Genomic DNA, 21,302 nt, shown 5'->3' on the forward strand with positions numbered 1-21,302 from the left:
AGAGAATCACATGGACAGAGGAGCCTGGTGGCTACAGTCCATAGGGTCACAAAAAATCAGACATGACTGAAGTGACTTAGCATGCACGTATGCATGGACCTAGAGAGTATTTTACTTAGTGAAGCAAGTCAAAAGAGTAAACAAATACTATATAACGTCACTTATATGTGGAATCTAAAAAATAATACAAATGAATCTGTATACAGAACAGAAACAAACTCACATAGAAAAGAAACTTAAGGTTACCAAAGGGGAAAAAGAGGGAAGGAGGAACAAATTAGATGTGTTGGGTTAACCCAAACTATTACACATAAAATAGATAAGCAACAAAGACTTACTGCTTAGCACAGGGAATTATATTTGATAAATCTTATAATGGCAAATATTTGATAAAACTCATAATGGCATATAATCCAAAAATTACAACTGAATCACTTTGCTGTATACCTGAAACTAACAAGATATTGTAAATCAGCTATATTTCAATTTTAAAAATGGTAAGGATACTGTTAGCTTCTTATTTTACATCTTCCACAGCATAGTACAATACTTTGTTTAAACAAGCTCCTTAATAAATGCTTGATGAATACAAGAATGTCCTAAAACCTACCTTATCTGACAATAATAATCCTGCAAAGATTTTCTGGTCAGCTGGCTTATTTCCGAATTCTCATTTGCTAATTTGGTAGCATCCGTCAGTGCTTTAAGCTAAAACAAAAGAGGTTTTTTGGTACATTTCATCCACCTGTTATTATCACTCCAATTCACCCATAGGTCTAAGTATGTGCAGCAAAAACACAAGTGTATACTTTTTTTGTATTACTGTCTTGTCTTCCAAAACAGATTTCATAAAAGTACCTTGGGGCAGACGGAGGAGGCAATGGCACCCCACTCCAGTACTCTTGCCTGGAAAATCCCATGGACGGAGGAGCCTGGTAGGCTACAGTCCATGGGGTCGCTAAGAGTCGGACACAACTGAGAGACTTCACTTTCACTTTTTCCTTTCATGCACTGGAGAAGGAAATGGCAACCCACTCCAGTATTCTTGCCTGGAGAATCCCAGGGACGGCGGAGCCTGGTGGGCTGCCGTCTATAGGGTCGCACAGGGTCGGACATGACTGAAGCGACTTAGCAGCAGCAGCAGCAACCTTGGGGCACAACTGAAAAAGAGCCTCAATATTTGTCTAAGAAATAAACATTATACCATGAAACTTCTAGGTAGTCATTTGATCAATTAACATAAAGAAATGTCAATCAATCAAGATAGAAGACTGAACCCAGAAATTTATTTTATCTTCTACCTAATATCCCATGGTTACAGAAAAGGTATCTATCTGTCTTTATCCATATCCACTGCCATCATCATAACCATATCTATATTACTATTTTATAATTATATCTACATCTTTATCTCTCTATAAAAGAATAAATATATAGCAACATAGGAAAAGAAATCAAATAAAATCAACAAAATATACTGAAGAAACTATAAAACAAAGAGAAATATCCACAGGGAATATCGACAAAGAAATAAAACCAGGGGAAACTGTTCTCTATAACAGGGATAGGCAGAAAAAGCCTATCACAATTAAGGACAGTTTGTGGGAACTCCAAGACTGGAGTCAATGGATATAAACTTCTACTGCAAGACACAAGGGAAGACCTCAACAACTGTGAAGACATACTGCATACCTGGATGAGGAAATCCAATTTTTTAAAGACAAAATTTCTTTCAAAATTAATATAATAACCAGTGGTTCAGATGGTAAAGAATCTGCCTGCAATGCAAGAGACCCAGGTTCAGGCCCTGGGTCAGAAGATCTCCTGGAGAGGGGAATGGCTACGCACTCCAGTATTCTTGCCTGGAGTATTCCACAGACAGAGAAGCCTGGTGGGCTACAGTCCATGGGATCGCAAAGAGTCGGACGTGACTGAAAGACTAACACTTTCATTTTCAAAGCAGCTGCAGTAAAAATGGTAGGAGAATCTTTAAAATAGAGGTTGACAAGCTAATTCTAATGTTCATATGGAAGATCAACTCTATAAGAATACACAAATTTTATTCTAGGAAAAAACCAATGAGGAAGTACTTGTCCTTAGAAAAGTCAGGGTTGTTCATATTGTTGAGCCATCAAATTAACCAACTACAGAACTGCCCTAACTTGGAACTTCTGATATAGAAAGTCATACCTTTCCTATTGTTTAAAGCAATTGAGAGAGCTTTCTGTGAATTGTAACGAAAGATATGCTAAGTACCTAAAGATATACTAACTGATAAAAATCTAGGAAATTCAATAAGTGAACAACAAAACCTAAAGTCCCCAAAGAAAAAAACTGACAGATTTGACCTCATAAAATTTTAAATATTTCCAAGAGATAGGAAAAATGAAGTCAAAAGGCAAGTAACAGAATGGGATAAAAATATTTAAAACATATTCAAAAGATATGTACTTTGTACATGCAATGTGTGTGTATGTACATGTGTAAATAGTTATATGTGTATATATATTTGCACATATATATATATGAAAACTCTTATAAAGATGAACAAAGCTATACAGAAAACTAGGCAAGTAATATCAACTATTGGTTAAGACTCTGGGAAGTAAGCTCTGTCCTGTACTATCAGTGGAAATTCAAACTGAAAAACTTTCTTGGAAAGGCAACTCATTACTCTCTGATAAAAATTTTAAAATCACCCTTACTCTTGACCAAGAACTTTCACTTCTACACATCTAGCCTAGAGAAGTTTTCACACATGTGCTCAAATACATAGATACACGGATGTTCACTGCTTTATTATTTGTAATCATAAGAAGATGGAAATGACCTAAGAAGTCATTTATGAAGTCATTCATGACCGTAGGAAGTGTCAAGAATGAGGAGTGATCGAACATATTAAAATGCATGTATATTATGAGTCTATATAGAGTGATAAGGGACAAGCTCCAAGACTTAGAAGTAATTTTAAAAAGCCAAGCTGCCAAACAATACATACCAGAAGATCCAATTTATCTTAAAATCTATCATGGCCTATGTATATACAGAGAAACATGGAAAAGAGATCTTTAAAGCTGTAGTTTAAACCATGAGGTGAAGACTGAAGTGGGACTTTTCACAGTATGAAACTTCTACACTGAATCTCTTACAGTGGGAATGAATTCCTGTATTACTTGTGCAATTTCCCTCTTATGTAAACTAGAGGGAACAACAGCAGAACTCTGCAAAACTGAGGATCCGTTCTGTTCTTTCATACTGTCTACAACATTTCTCCGTTTTCTTTGAGTGGAATTCACATTCACCTAACAGGACATTTTGCAGTTTAAGAAATCCTTGGATGTCACTGAGTCTCCTACTACTTTGAACTTGGTTTGAACACACTGAGAACGAGCAGAGCCATATATTTCACACCAAGGGACTGAAAGGATGCAAAAATTATTAATCAGTATTTTGGCAGAAGACCAATGGTCACACCCTGAAACCCTTGGCCTTTTCCCCTTCCTCCTACAGTTCTCTTTCATTTTAGAAGGGCATACACATGCCCTATCAAATTTCTCTTTTCACAATTTACCAGGAAACGAGAAAATGTTTATGTGCACATTTTAAATAAATAAATAAATGTGCACATCTTTATGTGCACATTTTAAGTGAAGCAAAGAAAAGTAAAAAGCAGCTAAGAAATTACTTTTGGCTCCTAAGAATCATTAATATAATAAAAATGTTGCAAATAATGATCCCTCAATATTATTTTACACAGAAAGCCTTGCTACATGAAAAACAAATGAGTTTTTATGTACAGCAATAGGTAGTATGCTAGTGAGACAAAATTGCTATCGCTAGATCAGGCTTCAAAGATTACACAACAGTGTTGGAAAACTATTAAATAGACAAATCATATTTTCAATGGCCTACATCTTAGTTTCAGAGTTGGTTCTTTCATTCAAAAAAACAATGGTCATATTAAACTAAAAGTTAGAATACTCAACATTTGTTTTAGGAAATATTCTGACCTTATTAATTCATAGGCTTCATTTAGGAAGTACTCCCACACATTTGTTACATGAAAATTCAATCAAATGGATTAAGTCTTGTTGTTTTTGCACTTGTACTTTAAAAAGCAAATATATTAAGGTATAATTCATTTTTAGCTTATTGAAATGTCTTGGTGACCCTACTAGTCTTGATTATTTAACTAAATACCTCACTAAATATTTAAGTGTATTAAATCTCATGGATGGAGGAGCCTGGTAGGCTGCAGTCCATGGGGTCTCGAAGAGTTGGACACGACTGAGCAACTTCACTTTCACTTTTCACTTTCATGCATTGGAGAAGGAAATGGCAACGCATTCCAGTGTTCTTGCCTGGAGAATCCCAGGGATGGGGGAGCCTGGTGGGCTGCTGTCTATGGGGTCGCACAGAGTCAGACACAACTGAAGCGACTTAGCAGCAGCAGCAGCAATTAGCTGAATGAGACCTATCAGAATATCTTTTCAGAGAGAACACTAGTTAACAAAATATTCATGTATCAAAAACTCGGCATACAGTCTACACGAGAGGTACAAATTTATAAAAGTAGTCAATGGGTATATTTCTTTGATTTCTCCTCAGACTTTATGTACCCTTTATGATGTCACTGGGCTTCCATAAAGAACCTGCCTGACAAGCAGGAGACATAAGAGATGCAGGTTTGATCCCAGAGTCTGGAAGATCCCCTGAAGTAACCTACTCCAATATTCTTGCCTGGAGAATCCCATGGACTGAGGAGCCTGGTGGGCCACAGTCCATAGGGCTGCAAGGAGTTAGAAACAGCTGAAGCTACTTAACATGCATGCACGCAAGAATTCCATGGACAGAGGAACCTGGGAGGCTACAGTCCATGGGGTCACAAAGAGTTGGGACACAACTGAGTGCACGCGCCACACAAACGCACACACGCACACACATGCGTGTCATTAGATGACTAGTTGGCTAAATCATTCTCATACTAAACTCTATAGAAGGTTCAGGATCATTAATATTTTTATCAAAAATACTTTCTTCCAAGACTTGAAACAGTTATTTGGTTCTTTTAAATAGTAATCATTTCAAATATTCTTCTTGAGTCATAGGATCAAGAAATACCATTGATTAGCAAACTATTTGTAAATGCTAAATACCCTGCAGGATATGTTTGAGTCTGTCTCCCTGGCCAGTTAATTCATACAATTTCTTTTCAGAAAAACTGAAATCAAGCTTTCTTTTATTTGGTTAAATAGTTGAAGTGCTAAGGGAATATTCCACCATAACTTGCTCTGTACTAAGAAGTTTGTTTTTTCTTTCAATATTAAAGGTCCAGCTCTGTAAATGTAATGAAAACCATGCTTACCTTCTCATAAAGCAGCTGTGGTAAATTCTGTTGCTGCCTGTCTTGAAAACATTCATAAAGTTGGAGCAGCCTAGCACATAATACTTGTTCTTGATTGAAGAGAGGATGATGACTGAATTGCAAACCCACTATATTGAGATCTAATTGGTACATTTCCCTTTGACCTTCCATTTTGTTCCTAATAGAGCTTTCTAGATCAGATTTCACTGCCTTTTAAAGAAAAGTATTTACACAATGTTAATTCAATTCTATTTTTTTAATTACAAGTAACTCCTTATAAAAGTAACAAGCTAACTGTAAGAAAATGAAGCCACAGAAAAGCAAAAAAACAATTATTTACTCCTTCTTTCTTAAAACTGATTATAGCCCTTGATTTCATATATTTATATTGGAGCATTTTAATCGTCTTACTATAAATGGTCATCTACTTTACTACTATGTGCTGGCAGAGGCTGAACCTTCAAGTTATAAGCCCCGAAGTAATTTCCTAAAGGATCACAATAAAAAAAATGGTGTTTAGAATTGGTGGGTCAATAGTTCATTAATGTGATGATCTAATAATCATCTGGCTGCTGCTGCTGCTGCTAAGTCGCTTCAGTCGTGTCCGACTCTGTGCGACCCCACAGACGGCAGCCCGCCAGGCTCCGCCATCTGGAGCGACACTTAAACCACAAACTATTATCTCTGCTCCAGTGGCCCTTACAGTATTGAGATTTTTATTTCCCAGTCAGAAACTCCAAATGAACCTTGTCTCCATAGCTGGCTGTGCATAATAAAAACTGTAGAGAAGACAGAAGGGAAAGGCAGGCAGAGGTATTTGTCTGACACTAATTCTAGAATATTACCTGCTAAGGATGATACTATACAATGAATTTTAATACTCAAGTTTACATGCTTGGTGAAGTGACATTTATATTTATTCCCAACTCTAAGAGTCCATGAAACACTGAAATTAGCTTGAATGAAGTTAGAAAAGAGCAGAAAGCTCCGATGACAGTTATTAATAGCATTTTTTAGCAATAAAGTATTTTTTAATTCAGATATGTACACTGGGTTTTTTAGACATAATGCTATTGAATACTTAATAAACTACAGTTTAGTGTAGACATAACTTTTATATGCACTTTTGAAATTTTTCAAAACCAAAAAATTCATTTGGCTTGCTTTACTGTGGTGGTCTAGAAGTGAACCAGTAATATCTCAGAGATATGCCTGTATTCCCAAATATCTATATAAAACAGGCAGGGTAACTAGATAGCAAGACCAAAACTCCATGGACAAGATTTTAAACAAACTTGCATCTGAAAACATCTCCACTGAATCCAAAATACAAGTGGGTGGAGAAAAACCACTAACAGCAAGATCTGCATAGTATTGGTGACTGTATAAAAGTCAAAAGAAGCAATGAAACACCTGACCGTGCTGTTAAGAGAACCTGAAAGAGCCAACAGATACTCACCAGAAAGTACAACAAGCCAATTTCAAAACAGAAGATAAAACTGTTACAGGTTTTATCTACTTCAAGTATGGGTAACAGCAAGGAATTTTGGTAAAAACATCAACACTCATTCATGATAAAAAAATTTTTGTATTTGTCTTAATTTTAAAAGTAGAACAACTAATTAAAGCTTACATGCATTTTTGTATGGTAAAATGGTAAAAGAAGTTTTGGTGTATTTTTAGAAAATCCTGAAAGAAATTTATAAGTGGTATAAAGATATTAAAAACATATTATGATATAAGGAATTTTTAAAAAATTTTCTAGATTCTCTGAGAAATGAACAGAGACTGTGGAGAAGAAAAGAGAGCATATACTATGTAGAAAGAAGATTCTCACGTGTTAAAGAAAGATAAGGAGACCTCCGAAAGTACAAATCTCTTCAGTTTAGGGAGAAATCTTATTTTCTGTGTAGGCTGAGAAGTATCAGCATTATAAGGAATGAAATGTTCTTGCTGTTAAAATGTTGCAGCTACTGGAATATGAAGAATGGGATGGGGAGGGAGGTGGGAGCGGGGTTCAGGATGGGGAACACATGTACACCCATAGCTGATTCATGTCAATGTATGGCAAAAACCACTACAATATTGTAAAGTAATTAGCCTCCAATTAAAATAAATAAATTAATTTTTAAAAAAGAAAGAACTACAGAAAGGCATTTTTTAAGAAAAAGCATTGACTACAAAAGGCATATAATTACTAGAAGAGGAAAAGTAAGATCATGGCACTTGGTCCCATCACTTCATGGCAAATAGATGGGGAAACAGCGGAAACAGTGACAGAGTTTATTTTGGGGGGCTCCAAAATCACTGCAGATGGTGACTGCAGCCATGAAATTAAAAGATGCTTCCTCCTTGGAAGAAAAGCTATGACCAACCTAGACAGCATATTAAAAAGCAGAGACATTACTTTGCCAACAAAGGTCCATCTAGTCAAAGCTATGGTTTTTCCAGTAGTCATGTATGAATGTGAGAGTTGGACTATAAAGAAAGCTGAGTGCCGAAGAATTGATGCTTTTGAACTGTGGAGTTGGAGAAGACTCTTGAGAGTCCCTTGAACAGCAAGGAGATCAAACCAGTCAATCCTAAAGGAAATTAACTCTGAATATTCACTGAAGGACTGATGCTGAAGCTGAAGCTCCAATACTTTGGCCACCTGATGCGAAAAGCCAACTCATTGGATAAGATTCTGATGCTGGGAAAGATTGAAGGCAGGAGGAGAAGGGGGACAACAGAGGATGAGATGGTTGGATGGCATCACCAACTCAATGGACATGAGTTTTAGTGAACTCCGGGTGATAGTAAAGAGCAGAGAAGCCTGGTGTGCTGCAGTCCATGGGGTCGCAAAGAGTCATACAATTATGTGACTGAACAACAACAGCAAAGGCAAATGATTGAGCAATTAAGTTTTTGTACATAATTTTTATTTAAATTTTTTTCATGCCAAATTTTTAATATAACTATTTGTCTAAATATTTCTTTTCATTAGGTTAATGAACTGCTAATTTTCATAATGTGCTCTGAAATACACATAAAATTTGTTTCTTTGATTATAAGTACAATATATATTCATTTCTGAAATCTAGAAGAGAGTATAAGAAAGAAAATAAAAATAAGCCTATTTCCTACTATCCAGAGATAATTATTAACTCATATATTTCCCAGACTTTTTATCTATATACACACATATGTCTGTACTTATTCATTGATAAATTCATTCATTCATTTATCTATTTTTATAAAGATAGGATCATATGAAATTTCACATTCTGCTTTTTTTTTTTAACTTCACATTCTGAGCTCTCCCCCAGATCATTAAATATTCCTTGAAAACATAATTTTAATGGCTATTTAATATTTCATCATAGTTTTGCCTCTACGAGACTTACTAATATCCTCAAAAGGTGAATTAACAAAATAAGTATACAAGTAAATATACAACTTATAATTTATATTACAAGAATTCTAAACATAATCACAAATAAACTGTTGGTTACCTTTCTATATATGGTCTCCAGTGCTGGATTTAAAGGTTCCTTGCTTATGTTTAGTCTGAAATTCCATGACCGTCTAATAGGTGAAGGTAGTGACATTATTTCTCCACTTTCTTCAAACCAACACTTTCCCTATTAAAAATATTTAAGAATATAGTAATTAAATATTACACTAAAAACAAATGTCACATACTGCCAGTGAGTGATTTAGCTTATCAAGTAGGGAACTTGCCTCTTCTAGTTTAAGCAGGCGATTTTCCATTTTGTTGCAGGTCTTTTTATATATTTCTGGCTTTTTCTGAATATAGAATCCTTCTTCTTCTAAAATGCGTGGCATCATATCTTCTCGCAGTTTAAGCTGGTTGATCACTTAATAACAAAACCTAGATGTTACTTTCAAGTCCAAAACAGTAAACTGGGAGTGACCGAACAAGAAGCAAAAGAGGACTAGCATATACTCTACCGCTAAAGTCTACCATTATATCTATTACTGTGGGCAGGAATCCCTTAGAAGAAATGGAGTAGCCATCATAGTCAACAAAAGAATCTGAAATGCAGTACTTGGATGCAATCTCAAACACAACAGAATGATCTCTGTTCGTTTCCAAGGCAAACCATTCAATATCAAGTCTATGCCCCGACCAGTGACGCTGAAGAAGCTGAAGTTGAACAGTTCTATGAAGACCTACAAGAACTTTTAGAACTAACACCCCAAAAAGATGTCCTTTTCATTATAGGGGACTGGAATGCAAAAGTAGGAAGTCAAGAAACACCTGGAGTAACAGGCAAATTTGGTCTTGGAGTACAGAATGAAGCAAGGCAAAGGCTAATAGAGTTTTGCCAAGAGAACGCACTGGTCATAGCAAACACAAGAGAAGACTTCCAACAACACAAGAGAAGACTCTACACATGGACATCACCAGATGGTCAACACCGAAATCAGATTGATTATATTCTTTGCAGCCAAAGATGGAGAAGCTCTATGGAGTCAGCAAAAACAAGACAGGGAGCTGACTGTGGCTCAGATCATGAACTCCTTACTGCCAAATTCAGACTTAAATTGAAGAAAGTAGGGAAAACCACTAGAACACTCAAGTATGACCTAAATCAAATCCCTTATACAGTGGAAGTGAGAATTAGATTTAAGGGACTAGATCTGATAGACAGAGTGCCTGATGAACTATGGACGGAGGTTTGTGACATTGTATAGAGGACAGGGATCAAGACCATCCCCAAGAAAAAGAAATGCAAAAAAGCAAAATGGCTGTTTGAGGAGGCCTTACAAATAGCTGTGAAAAGAAGAGAAGTGAAAAGCAAAGAAGAAAAGGAAAGATATACCCATCTGAATGCAGAGTTCCAAAGAATACCTAGGAGAAATAAGAAAGCCTTCTTCAGTGATCAATGCAAAGAAACAGAGGAAAACAATAGAATGGGAAAGACTAGAGATCTCATCAAGAAAATTAGAGATACAGGGAACATTTCATGCAAAAATGGGCTCAATAAAGGACAGAAATGGTATGGACCTAAAAGAAGCAGAAGATATTAAGAAGAGGTGGCAAGAATACACAGAAGAACTGTACAAAAAAGATCTTCATGACCCAGACAATCACGATGGTGTGATCACTCACCTAGAGCCAGACATCCTGGAATGTGAAGTCAAGTGGGCCTTAGGAAACATCACTACCAACAAAGCTAGTGGAAGTGATGGAATTCCAGCTGAGCTATTTCAAATCCTAAAAGATGATGCTGTGAAAGTGCTGCACTCAATATGCCAGCAAATTTGGAAAACTCAGCAGTGGCCACACGACTGGAAAAGGTCAGTTTTCATTCCAATCCCAAAGAAAGGCAATGCCAAAAATTGCTCAAACTACCGCACAATTGCCCTCATCTCACACGCTAGTAAAGTAATGCTCAAAATTCTCCAAGCCAGGCTTCAGCAATACGTGAACTGGGAACTTCCAGATGTTCAAGCTGGATTTAGAAAAGGCAGAGGAACCAGAGATCAAATTGCCAACATATGCTGGATCACTGAAAAAGCAAGAGAGTTCCAGAAAAACATCTATTTCTGCTTTATTGACTATGCCAAAGCCTTTGACTGTGTGGATCACAATAAACTGTGGAAAATTCTTCAAGAGATGGGAATACCAGACCACCTGACCTGCCTCTTGAGAAATCTGTATGCAGGTCAGGAAGCAACAGTTAGAACTGGACATGGAACAACAGACTGGTTCCAAATAGGAAAAGGAGTACGTCAAGGCTGTATATTGTCACCCTGCTTATTTAACTTATATGCAGACTACATCATGAGAAATGCTTGGCTGTATGAAGCACAAGCTGGAATCAAGATTGCTGGGAGAAATATTAATAACCTCAGATATGCAGAGGACACCACTCTTATGGCAGAAAGTGAAGAAGAACTAAAGAGCCTCTTGATGAAAGTGAAAGAGGAGAGTGAAAAAGTTGGCTTAAAGCTCAACATTCAGAAAACTAAGATCATGGCATCCGGTCCCATCACTTCATGGGAAATAGATGGGGAAACAGTAGAAACAGTGGCTGACTTTATTTTTCTGGGCTCCAAAATCACTGCAGATGGTGACTGCAGCCATGAAATTAAAAGACGTTTCCTCCTTTTAAGGAAAGTTATGACCAACCTAGACAGCATATTAAAAAGCAGAGACATTACTTTGCCAGCAAAGGTCCGTCTAGTCGAGGCTATGGTTTTTCCAGTAGTCATGTATGGATGTGAGAGTTGGACTATAAAGAAAGCTGAGCACCGAAGAATTGATGCTTTTGAACTGTGGTGTTGGAGAAGACTCTTGAGAGTCCCTTGGACTGCAAGGAGATCCAACTAGTCCATCCTAAAGGAGATCAGTCCTGGGTGTTCACTGGAAGGACTGATGTTGAAAGCTGAAACTCCAATACTTTGGCCACCTGATGCGAAGAGCTGACTCATTTGAAAAGACCCTAACGCTGGGAAAGATTGAAGGCAAGAGGAGAAGGGGATGACAGAGGATGAAACGGTTGGATGGCATCACCGACTCATGGACATGAGTTTGAGTAAACTCCAGGAGTTGGTGATGGATAGGGAGGCCTGGCGTGCTGTGGTGCATGGGGTCGCAAAGAGTCAGACACAACTGAGCAACTGAACTGAACTGAAAGTCTACCAGAAAGTCAAATACACAGACACAGAAACACATACAGACACACACACACACGACAGTGAATGAGCTTTGTTAACTAATTCCCTTAAACTCAGAGAAAGCACAAAGAATACAGAAAACTTTCTATAATTTTAGATCATTACTTTTTATCTATCCACCACACAAAGAAGCTATTCTCCTATAGTATGATTCATTAATGACTTGAATATTTTATCATGAAAAAACTTTACCTGGAGAACTACTTGGAACAAAAATATTTGCCTGTTGTTTTTTTATTTGTTCTTGGTCATCTTCATAATCAGCAGCCTTTACTTCAAGTAAATCTGGGAAAATGACTTCTTCCACAAAATCTTCATCTTGGCCCTCAGCAAAGTTCTGTAAATCATCACCAAGTGAAAAATGTTTGTGGTAACTACCATTTACTGATCTCTGTTGAATACCAAAAGAAAAACAAGTATACATGCTTGTCCCCAACGATTAATGTGCAGATAAATAAAATGTACTAAAATCCTGCCATGAAGTCTTTCTGATCTATGCTACCCAACTCAAGTTCAAGCTGAAACCACGTTACAATGAACTTTCATTGAACACTGAAGAACTCATTGAAGGCTTAATATCATAAATTATGATTTTCCTATAGCCCTTCATTGCAATTCTCAACGAAATACTACGGAAAAAGAACTACAATTCAAGTCTCTCCTCTCCTATGTAAAAATGTTCTGAAATATTGGACTATGATAGTCCAATTGTTGAGAATTCACAGTATAGGGCAAAGTCTAGGGACATCAAGCCATGGGGTCTTCAGCCCCATTTTTTTCACCATTCAGAAAGCAGTACTACCTAAGGTAATGTGGAATAGTCATGTTCTTTTCTGGATGCTATTTAAGAAAAAAAAGAAAGAAAAGTAAAGATACAAGTAGAGGCCTGTGACAGATGATCAATTATTTCTGAAATATGATATATAAGGGTTTCAAACAATGGAGATATTGAAGTAGATATATTACTAAATGTAAAAATGTATGCTTTTATATCATATCAGAAATTTTATATGTCTCTTCACACACACAAAAAAAATCACCATTTTAGATGACTGTAGTTGTCTAACTTAAAATCAACACATATTGAAAGAAAGAAGGAGACAAAGTATGCGAGTCATGTAAATAAAAATCCCTTAGTTTTCGAAAACATACATTTAGGGACAAATAATTAAATAAAAAGAATTAATCATAGAATTCCTTTGAATAGATAACTATACATGGCCTTGATCAACTCTGACAAAATTGAGTAACATGGTTAAGCATCACCTAGGTTCATATCACGTCATCGCATCATCATAGTTTCTGTATATATCTCTGTCATGAAATCAAAAAAGATTTTAAAATCAGAAATTTTTGTGGCATTTTTTTTCAAAAGTCAAACAAGATATGACACTGACACCTCAAGCAAGATTTGAGGTATCTTCACATAGGGGATCTCTTTGAAGATTTCAACCACAAAGAGGGGCTCTTTGTACCTTTCAGAGTTTCCATTACCAAGCTACCTTTACTGCACCCCTGGTAGGGCTTTAAACCTGGCTTTAGAGCTGAGATCTGCCCTGACAGCTGAGTAACATCAGGCTCTCATCTTAAATCCCAGCTTTTTATTTGTGACCATGTAGATCTTTTTCATAAACCCTATCCTACTAAATCTGCCTATATTTTCAGGAGGAACAAATCCAACCTGTTCTGAAGATTGGCCTATAGCTGAGTCTTCTTCACCGCTCAGAATGAAAAATGAAAGACCTTTATCCAGTGGAACTCCAGCCTGTGGGTTAAACAATAGTAAGCCAGTATTCAGTGTTGAAACGAATATAAATAGATTCTCACTTTTCAATACCATAAAGGAATCTTTTAAATGTAAATCACCTATCACTTCTTTCTCATGTACATTTAATGGATTGTTTTTAGAGAGATTTGGGAGAAGAATCAATCTATCAATCAGTCAATCAATTAAACTGCTAGTTCCTAGGAGCCAAAGAATTTAAAAATATGCAAAATACGAAAGCTTATCCTATATCCTATTTGTATCTACAACTTAGCTGGCCCATTAACTTTCAATGATACTTATATATAAATTGTCAGTATATACTTTTACTTCCCTTTGTCTCTGCTCTTTGCAAAATCATTTGCTAAAATCCTCAACTTCCTGAGCAGCTATGCCAATTTAGTAGTTTGTAAGGGAAATTCTTAGAAGCCAATTTCTCTTCCTTGTCACCTCTTTTCTTGACGTTCATTGAAGTGATCTTGACAAATTTCCTTTTTTTTTTTTTACTATTCATAGTTAAAGTATATCCAATCTAGGCACACTTTTATTCATTTGTTGAAAGAATAACATATATACAAACATCTTTTCTTTAGTCTGTTTTTACTTTTAAAGTTAATTAAAATAATTTGTACTAAGAATCCAAGAAGGACCCTACAAAGAGGACAAAGACGAATTTTGTAAAAACCCAAGAAATGATCACTGCATTTTAAAGTTTATAGGTTTTAATACTCTCATTGCTTATGGCAAAAATGACTAGTTGCTCACAATTGTCTTTTTTCCTAACTCTAATAATAGAATCTTTTAACTAGATATCTAGACAATTCACCCATGTTCTTTTAGTGGAAATAAGATGTGCAATTTGCAGGTATTGTCCTGCAAGAGATCAATCTGCAGTCTTATGGCTCTCTTCCTCCTGCCTTGCCTTTGGCCAGCAAATGAAAACCCTGGAGTTTTGCCACTGGACTCAGGGATGGAAACCAAGTGTTGAAGAAGCAGAACTCTCCTAGCAGCCAGGCGTGTGTGCGTACAAGTCGCTTCAGTCGACTTCAGTCGATTCTGTCCAACTCTTTGTGACCCTATGGACTGTAGCCTGCCAGGCTCCTCTGTCCATGGGATTCTCCAGGCAAGAATACTAGAGTGGGTTGCCATGCCCTTCTCCACCTAGCAGCCTGGACTACTTATCTATTATATTAAAGAGAAATAAAACTTCTACCTTAAAGTAGACATTTTAGTTTGAATCTTTTTGTTAAAGCTGCTTTGCCTTTACTCTAAATAACAGTTCTTTCAAAATGTGAGTTGTTTTGTCATTTCAAGTGTCAAATATATGATTATACATTGGATTTTAGAACAAAATCTGTAAGTCAGGGATCACCTAAAATATTGTATTATAATTTTTTAGGATAAAAAATAATGTCAAGTACAAATAGAGAGTGACTGAAGAGTGCCAAAAATGGTCTAAAATTGGATTATAGTATTGACTGCATAATTCTGTAAGTTTCCTAAAATTCACTGAATCATACACTTAAAATGGGTGAATTTTTGCTCTGTAAAGTACATCTCAATAAAGCTGTTTTAAAAAGTTAAAAAAGAATTATTCACCTTAGGCCACTGATATATCTTATTATCAATGAGCAGTTGAGTTGACGATTTTTCATCTTGATTAATCTGAAACACAATGCAAATGAAGAGTATGGAAAACTTACTTTCTACAGATATAGATTTAATCATGCTCATAAGTCTTCGGCCAAAAATGGATAAAAACAAAGACTTCTCAATGTTTTTCTTTTTAAAAAAAGTATATACATGTTCTCTCCAGAGATGTCATATATAGTGACCACAAGCAAATCACTTAATTTTTCTTGGCTTTAGGTTTGAAGGAAAAAAAGCAAGGAAAAGAATCTAAAGCTTTTTGGATTGAAGGAGTTATGTTAAAACTGAATTTTAGCTCTTTTCTGACAAAGGAAAGTTCACCATGATACATGTTGCATTTAAACAGTAAATTTGAAAATACGAAAGAAAAAAAAATTGGCATTACCTTGGCATTTTTTAGCTTTTCTCTTACTTTGCCTCTCAGAGTTTCTATTATGTTTTGATTTTCTTCTACATTCAAATCTATCAAGAAGCCAACATAATACAGAGCTCATGACACTTTCTTAAAGTATAACTAAACAGCAATAGAGTACTTATTAAATAGCTAGCTAATATGCATTTCTTTGGATCATGACAATTATGAAGACCAAATCACTGCCCCATGAGAGTTCAGAATCAAGGAAACAGAGCTTAGAACCTTCCTCCTTTTCATCTGGAATAGTCATGCATGATCGGGACTGAATTTTGCAGTCAGGCTAAAAAAAAAAAAATTGCTGAGAAATCTTTTTACCTTTTTGGGAAAAAAAATCCATGAAAACAGTAATATTCTATATAAACTGTAGACAGTTTACAAAATATATAAATATCAAAGCCATTCTATATAAGCTGCTCTATAGTCTACAAAATATATAAATATCAATACTTCAACTTGATTAAACTGAAAAAGAAGGAATCTGAAAAAAAGAGAGGTAAGTCTTCAAGCACTCATTTTTAACCACTTAGGTCAGTTTTGAAAATTCAGTACAATACTGCTGACCCCAATTCCTGCCAGCTCCTACAAGAAATGAAACAATCCTGTTGGATATAAAGACTGCTCCAGCTGTTGAGTGCACTCTAAGCCACATATTATTCTTTTTTTTTTTTTTTCACATATTATTCTTGATTCATGCATCAGATGATCTGCCATATGGATTGAGAAGGACAGGAGTCATGCGGTCCTAGGTACAGAAAATGGAGGACCTAATGGTCATTTTGCCTTGTATTTTTCTTTTTCTTCTCCCTGTCTTTGAGTACTTAATGATAAATAGAAAATGGTGGAAATAAACGGTGAGCATAAAGCTGAATCAGTATAGGTCATGAGAATCTTCTTCTTCTTTTAACTTTTTGGCCATAAGGCATGTGGGATCTTAGTTCCCCCACCAGGGATCGAACCCACGCACTCTGCAGTGGAAATGCAGTATTAACCACTGGACCACCAGGAGAGTCCCCAAACATCTTCATTCTTAACGGCAGTACTCTGTGATATAATTTAAAAATTATTAGTTGGTTTGTTTATACCCTATTCCCATAACTTAGAATGACAGATGGCATATAGTAGGTGCTTAATAAATATGTGCTGGATGAATGAAGCAGGGATAAACCATTGTTTATATATCTTTCTCCCTGAGATCTGAAGCTTCCTGAAGCATGTTCTAGATCTCTGTATCTTTATGGTCGAACACAGTCTGAATCATGAAGAGATTTTCCATGTTTGCAGAGAAAGAGAGAGGAAACAATTTAATTTTATTATATGCACTGACTTTACCATTATTTCCTTATGCCCACTTGTATCAAATATTACATAGGAAGTTTAGTTTCTATTTGAACTCATCTTTTAAGAAACTATGTTCCCAAATGAAACTGTGGGGTAGGATTAGTCATTTATATTAAAAAAAGATAAAGCCCAGCAGCATCAGAGCTGTGGTATACTTATTGAGAACCTTTTTGGAGATGTGTGTCTACATTTTCTTCTACTGCAATGTTATCTGTGTCTTCTGACACCTGCAAGAAAAGAGGGATAGGGTTACCTTGCCTCTTTTTGTTCCGGCATTGAACATCTTTTCATAAGTTCATCAGCCCGTCGAATGGAGAAAAAAATGGCAACCCACTCCAGTATTCTTGCCTGGAGAATCCCAGGGACAGAGGAGCCTGGTGGGCTGCTGTCTATGGGTTCGCACAGAGTCGGACACGACTGACGCAGCTTAGCAGCAGCAGCAGCAGCCCTTCAAAAGTTACCTCCTTTAAAATGACAATTCATATCTTTTGCCCGTTTTCTTAAATTTCACTCTTTTATCAGTTGGTATGAGCTCTTTATGGCTTCCTAAGTGGTGCTAATGGTAAAGAATCCATCTGCCAATGCAGGAGAAGGAAGAGATACAGGTTCAATCCCTGAGTTGGGAAGATCCTCTGGAGAAGGCCATGGTAACCCACTCCAGTATTCTTGCCTGGAGAATTCCATGGAGAGAGAAGCCTAGTGGGTTATGGTCCACAGGGTCGCAAATAGCTGGACATGACTGAAGTGACTTAGCACGAAGGCATGAGCTCTTTACATATAGGAGATTTTTAAATTAAGAAACTGCTCTCTGTAATATTTAAAAGGACATTTTAATGATAAAATCCAGTAGTTAGTTCTTAGTGTTCATATATTGCCTACTTCATGTATCTTTTAGGAAGATCAAATGAGATCAAACAAATGAAAATACTTTGAAACTCAACACCATATCAATGTTAGCTATTACTTGAGTACTCTGTAGCATGTGATAACTTTCTAAAAGCTTTCCAGATCCTTGTCCTCTATCATTCTACCTCTCTGGTCACTTACTCCTTGTATGCTTCATTGGTCACACTTCTCTTAATAGCTTAAACGTGGGTACATTCAAAGGCTTTGCATAATGTATATATTTCCCATGGCTTCCTAAATGTGTCTCTAACCTTGACTGCTCTCCTGAATACCATGTTTCTAGTTGCCTAGTGGTGTTTGTAATTGAATATCCTACCATTATCAAAAACTCAACATGTTAAAAATCAGCATTTATTTCCTTCACCACTTTTTAAACCTCAATATTCCAAAATGAAACCATACTAGCAATGTTAAACTTTTTTTCAGCACAATATGGATAAGTTTGGTTTTCATTTTAGGCTTAAAAAATAGAATAGCAAAAGACTCTTTAAACGACAACTGTACATGCTAACCAAACATGCTAACCAAACTAGTGTGCAGCTGGAGTGGGAGGAGCAAGCAGACACACATCAGATTCATAATCACAGTAAAAACATGGATTCGAGTCAAAAGCCAAACCAGGGTATTGGCATGAGGGTATTGACATGACCATAGTTAGGAGCTTAGTCTATAGACTTTCTGAAAGAACTCCAAAATCTACCAGTGGTTTCTATACCACACTTAAGTATTGCTGAATAAGGTCAATATGAATTAAGATGTTCTGTTTTTATTAAACCTTCACCATTTTCCTCAACAAAATTAAAAATACCTAATTTTATTCTTGGCCAAGGAGACAGCAAACCTTGAAGGTGTGATGGAACATCAATGCCACCAAGTGAGTGATAGAGGTCTCCTTTAAGTGAAGTTGCTCAGTCATGTCCTACTCTTTGCGACCCCATGGACTGTGGCCTACCAGGCTCCTCAGTCCATGGACTTTTCCAGGCAAGAGTACTGGAGTGGGTTGCCATTTCATAATATCACCCAACATGTTGGATATATTTTTCATAACTGCCCATCCCCATTTAGAAGACAGGAATAAAATATGAATCTTAATTGGAATTACTTCAGGTGACGTGTAGATACCAGTCCTAAAAATGTTTCACTTGCTGATTAAAAAAAAGAAAAACATTTTTTTTTTTTTAGCAAAGTAGGGAATTGATTGCTGGCTGGCTGAGAGAACAGATAAATAAATATTTAAATAAGGGAACAAATAAATAAGTAAATATATAAATAATTCATCTCTAATACTCTTAATTACATAATTGACAGATCAAACAGTCTATCACCCTTAAGTTCTCATATTATTTTTTAACATATGAACTGTATGATTTGTATATAAAACCAAATATATCATTTTTTTCCAAGATTATCCTACATTTATAATTGAGCTATTTTGTATAATCAAAATCCTTATAAACTCCATTAATATCTTACTTTTCTAAAAATATCTTCTTTTCTCTTTGAAATCTTTTTCATGATGGTTCTCTCACTTCCACTTTCTAAATAAATAAGAAATATTTTTAAGAATGATATATTACTGAGAGAAAACAACCATTTTGATGCATAAGATAAACTTATGCTATGTAAATTTTTAAATTTAACTAAAAACTAAACAAAAACACATTATTGCCTTTAATACTATTTAGTTATTGATAATCTGTAATATTTAATCTTTACTGGTACTGGCATATGGAAAAGGTGGAACTTAACCAAAAAATTCTACAATTAAGTGTGAGACAGCATTATTTCACAGTGTTGCATAAAAACTAGTGTGAATTCCATGTGTTCCATTACCTAAGTTTGAAAATTAGTATCTTTTAGTTAACTGTGATCTTATTTTCTAAAATGAAAACCTAGGAACCAAGTCTTGACAAAGGATTTTCTGATCCATAAATCTGAACATGTCCTTGAAAGGCATCAAAATTAAATCATCCATTGTTCTCAGAACTAAGCCTGAAAACATCACAACCTGTTTCCGAAAGTCAAGAAAGACTGGGTCTAATTCCCTTGAAACTTCTGGTATTATAATATATAAAAATTGAATAGGTGACAAAACAAATCATAAAAACTGTAGTATATTTTTAAAGATTATATCCAACACACAATGCAATATAATTTTGCTACCCACAAAGTTCATCACAGGATTGATAAAAATGTATTAATCCATACAGCACTGAGAACCGTGAGGTCTAGAAACTGGACACAAGTAAGTCCTGTGATGCTGTATTTTATTTAAACCTGAACATGTATCTTGGTGCCTGTACTTACAGTCCCTGCTGGAGAGAAACTCAAAACGGAGCACCTTTCTGTAAGTGAGGCCAAGAAAGCTTCTGTCCACTTCCCCACTTTAGGCCCTGCTCACCACTCTTCAAAATAAACCTTCAGCTATACTCAGTCCAAACTCTCCTTTATATTCCCTGGCATTTCCATTGTTTGATTTTTCCAGCTTTCCCTTAATCTAGAGCATTCCACGTTTCAAAGCCTCATTCAAATCTCACATCTTCCAGGATTTTTTTTTTTTTCTGACTCTGGTCTTTTTGTGATCTCCACTAGCACTAATAATAACGTATTTTTTGTTCATTACAGCCTACTCTGCAAGCTCACTTTCTGCCTGCTCTAAAGTGAGGACGAGAGCTGGGCACTGAACTCATCTGCCCTCCCCTAATCCTAGCAAAGTATTCAGCACACAGTAGGGACTCAATAAATAATACGAACCTGGATTTGAAACAAATCAAGCACTGCTCTCGAACGCTGTATGATGGAATGGTTCTCAGCCTTATCAATTCCCAAAGGTGATGACTAATGGATGGGCCAGATCTTAGGGACTATAAGTCTCAGTGGCCCATGCGGGTCTGGTCCTGGTAGTCTGGGGACGCCGCGGGCTCTTTCCACAGAGTAGGGCTGCAACCAGACAAAATATTGGAGTGTCTGACAGGGAAGGGTAAGGACACTTTATGGGTCATTGAGACATTCACCTGGATGGTCGGTGCACTTCTGCTACGCTTGGACGGCGAAGTCAGGACGCGCAGTTCACCACGGACTCTGAGCTGTCACCAACCGCCCCGCAGCGCTCGCGACGTCTACACCCCACGCACCCCAAGCCTGCGGAGCTCTTTCTCCTCCGGGCTGGACGT

General features: G+C 36.4%; 1 protein-coding gene across 50 annotated transcripts in view; it reads right to left on the reverse strand.

Moving 5' to 3' along the window:
• Window positions 1-21,257, reverse strand: part of CC2D2B (coiled-coil and C2 domain containing 2B) — a 109,853-nt gene extending 88,596 nt beyond the window's left edge. For 20 of the 50 annotated variants that reach the window (XM_081551614.1, XM_081551556.1, XM_081551521.1 and 17 more), the window contains exons 1-12: window positions 21,144-21,257; window positions 20,884-21,069; window positions 19,603-19,667; window positions 17,390-17,450; window positions 15,856-15,932; window positions 15,420-15,485; window positions 13,737-13,820; window positions 12,248-12,392; window positions 9,089-9,225; window positions 8,860-8,988; window positions 5,366-5,575; window positions 611-708 (exon numbers count right to left, since the gene is read on the reverse strand). In XM_081551614.1, the coding sequence (XP_081407740.1) occupies window positions 611-708; window positions 5,366-5,575; window positions 8,860-8,988; window positions 9,089-9,225; window positions 12,248-12,392; window positions 13,737-13,820; window positions 15,420-15,485; window positions 15,856-15,932; window positions 17,390-17,450; window positions 19,603-19,644 (1,049 nt within the window). In that variant the 5' untranslated portion in view covers window positions 19,645-19,667; window positions 20,884-21,069; window positions 21,144-21,257. Of the gene's footprint in view, window positions 1-610; window positions 709-5,365; window positions 5,576-8,859; window positions 8,989-9,088; window positions 9,226-12,247; window positions 12,393-13,736; window positions 13,821-15,419; window positions 15,486-15,855; window positions 15,933-17,389; window positions 17,451-19,602; window positions 19,668-20,883; window positions 21,097-21,143 lie in introns of those variants that run through there. The other 30 variants (XM_081551621.1, XM_081551574.1, XM_081551546.1 and 27 more) reach the window with 5 other exon arrangements.
• Window positions 21,258-21,302: the final 45 nt, after the last annotated feature.

The sequence above is a fragment of the Giraffa tippelskirchi genome, chromosome 2 (assembly GCF_054371585.1).
Source record: "Giraffa tippelskirchi isolate mGirTip1 chromosome 2, T2T-mGirTip1v1.2.pri, whole genome shotgun sequence".
In the NCBI taxonomy this organism is placed as follows: domain Eukaryota; kingdom Metazoa; phylum Chordata; class Mammalia; order Artiodactyla; family Giraffidae; genus Giraffa; species Giraffa tippelskirchi.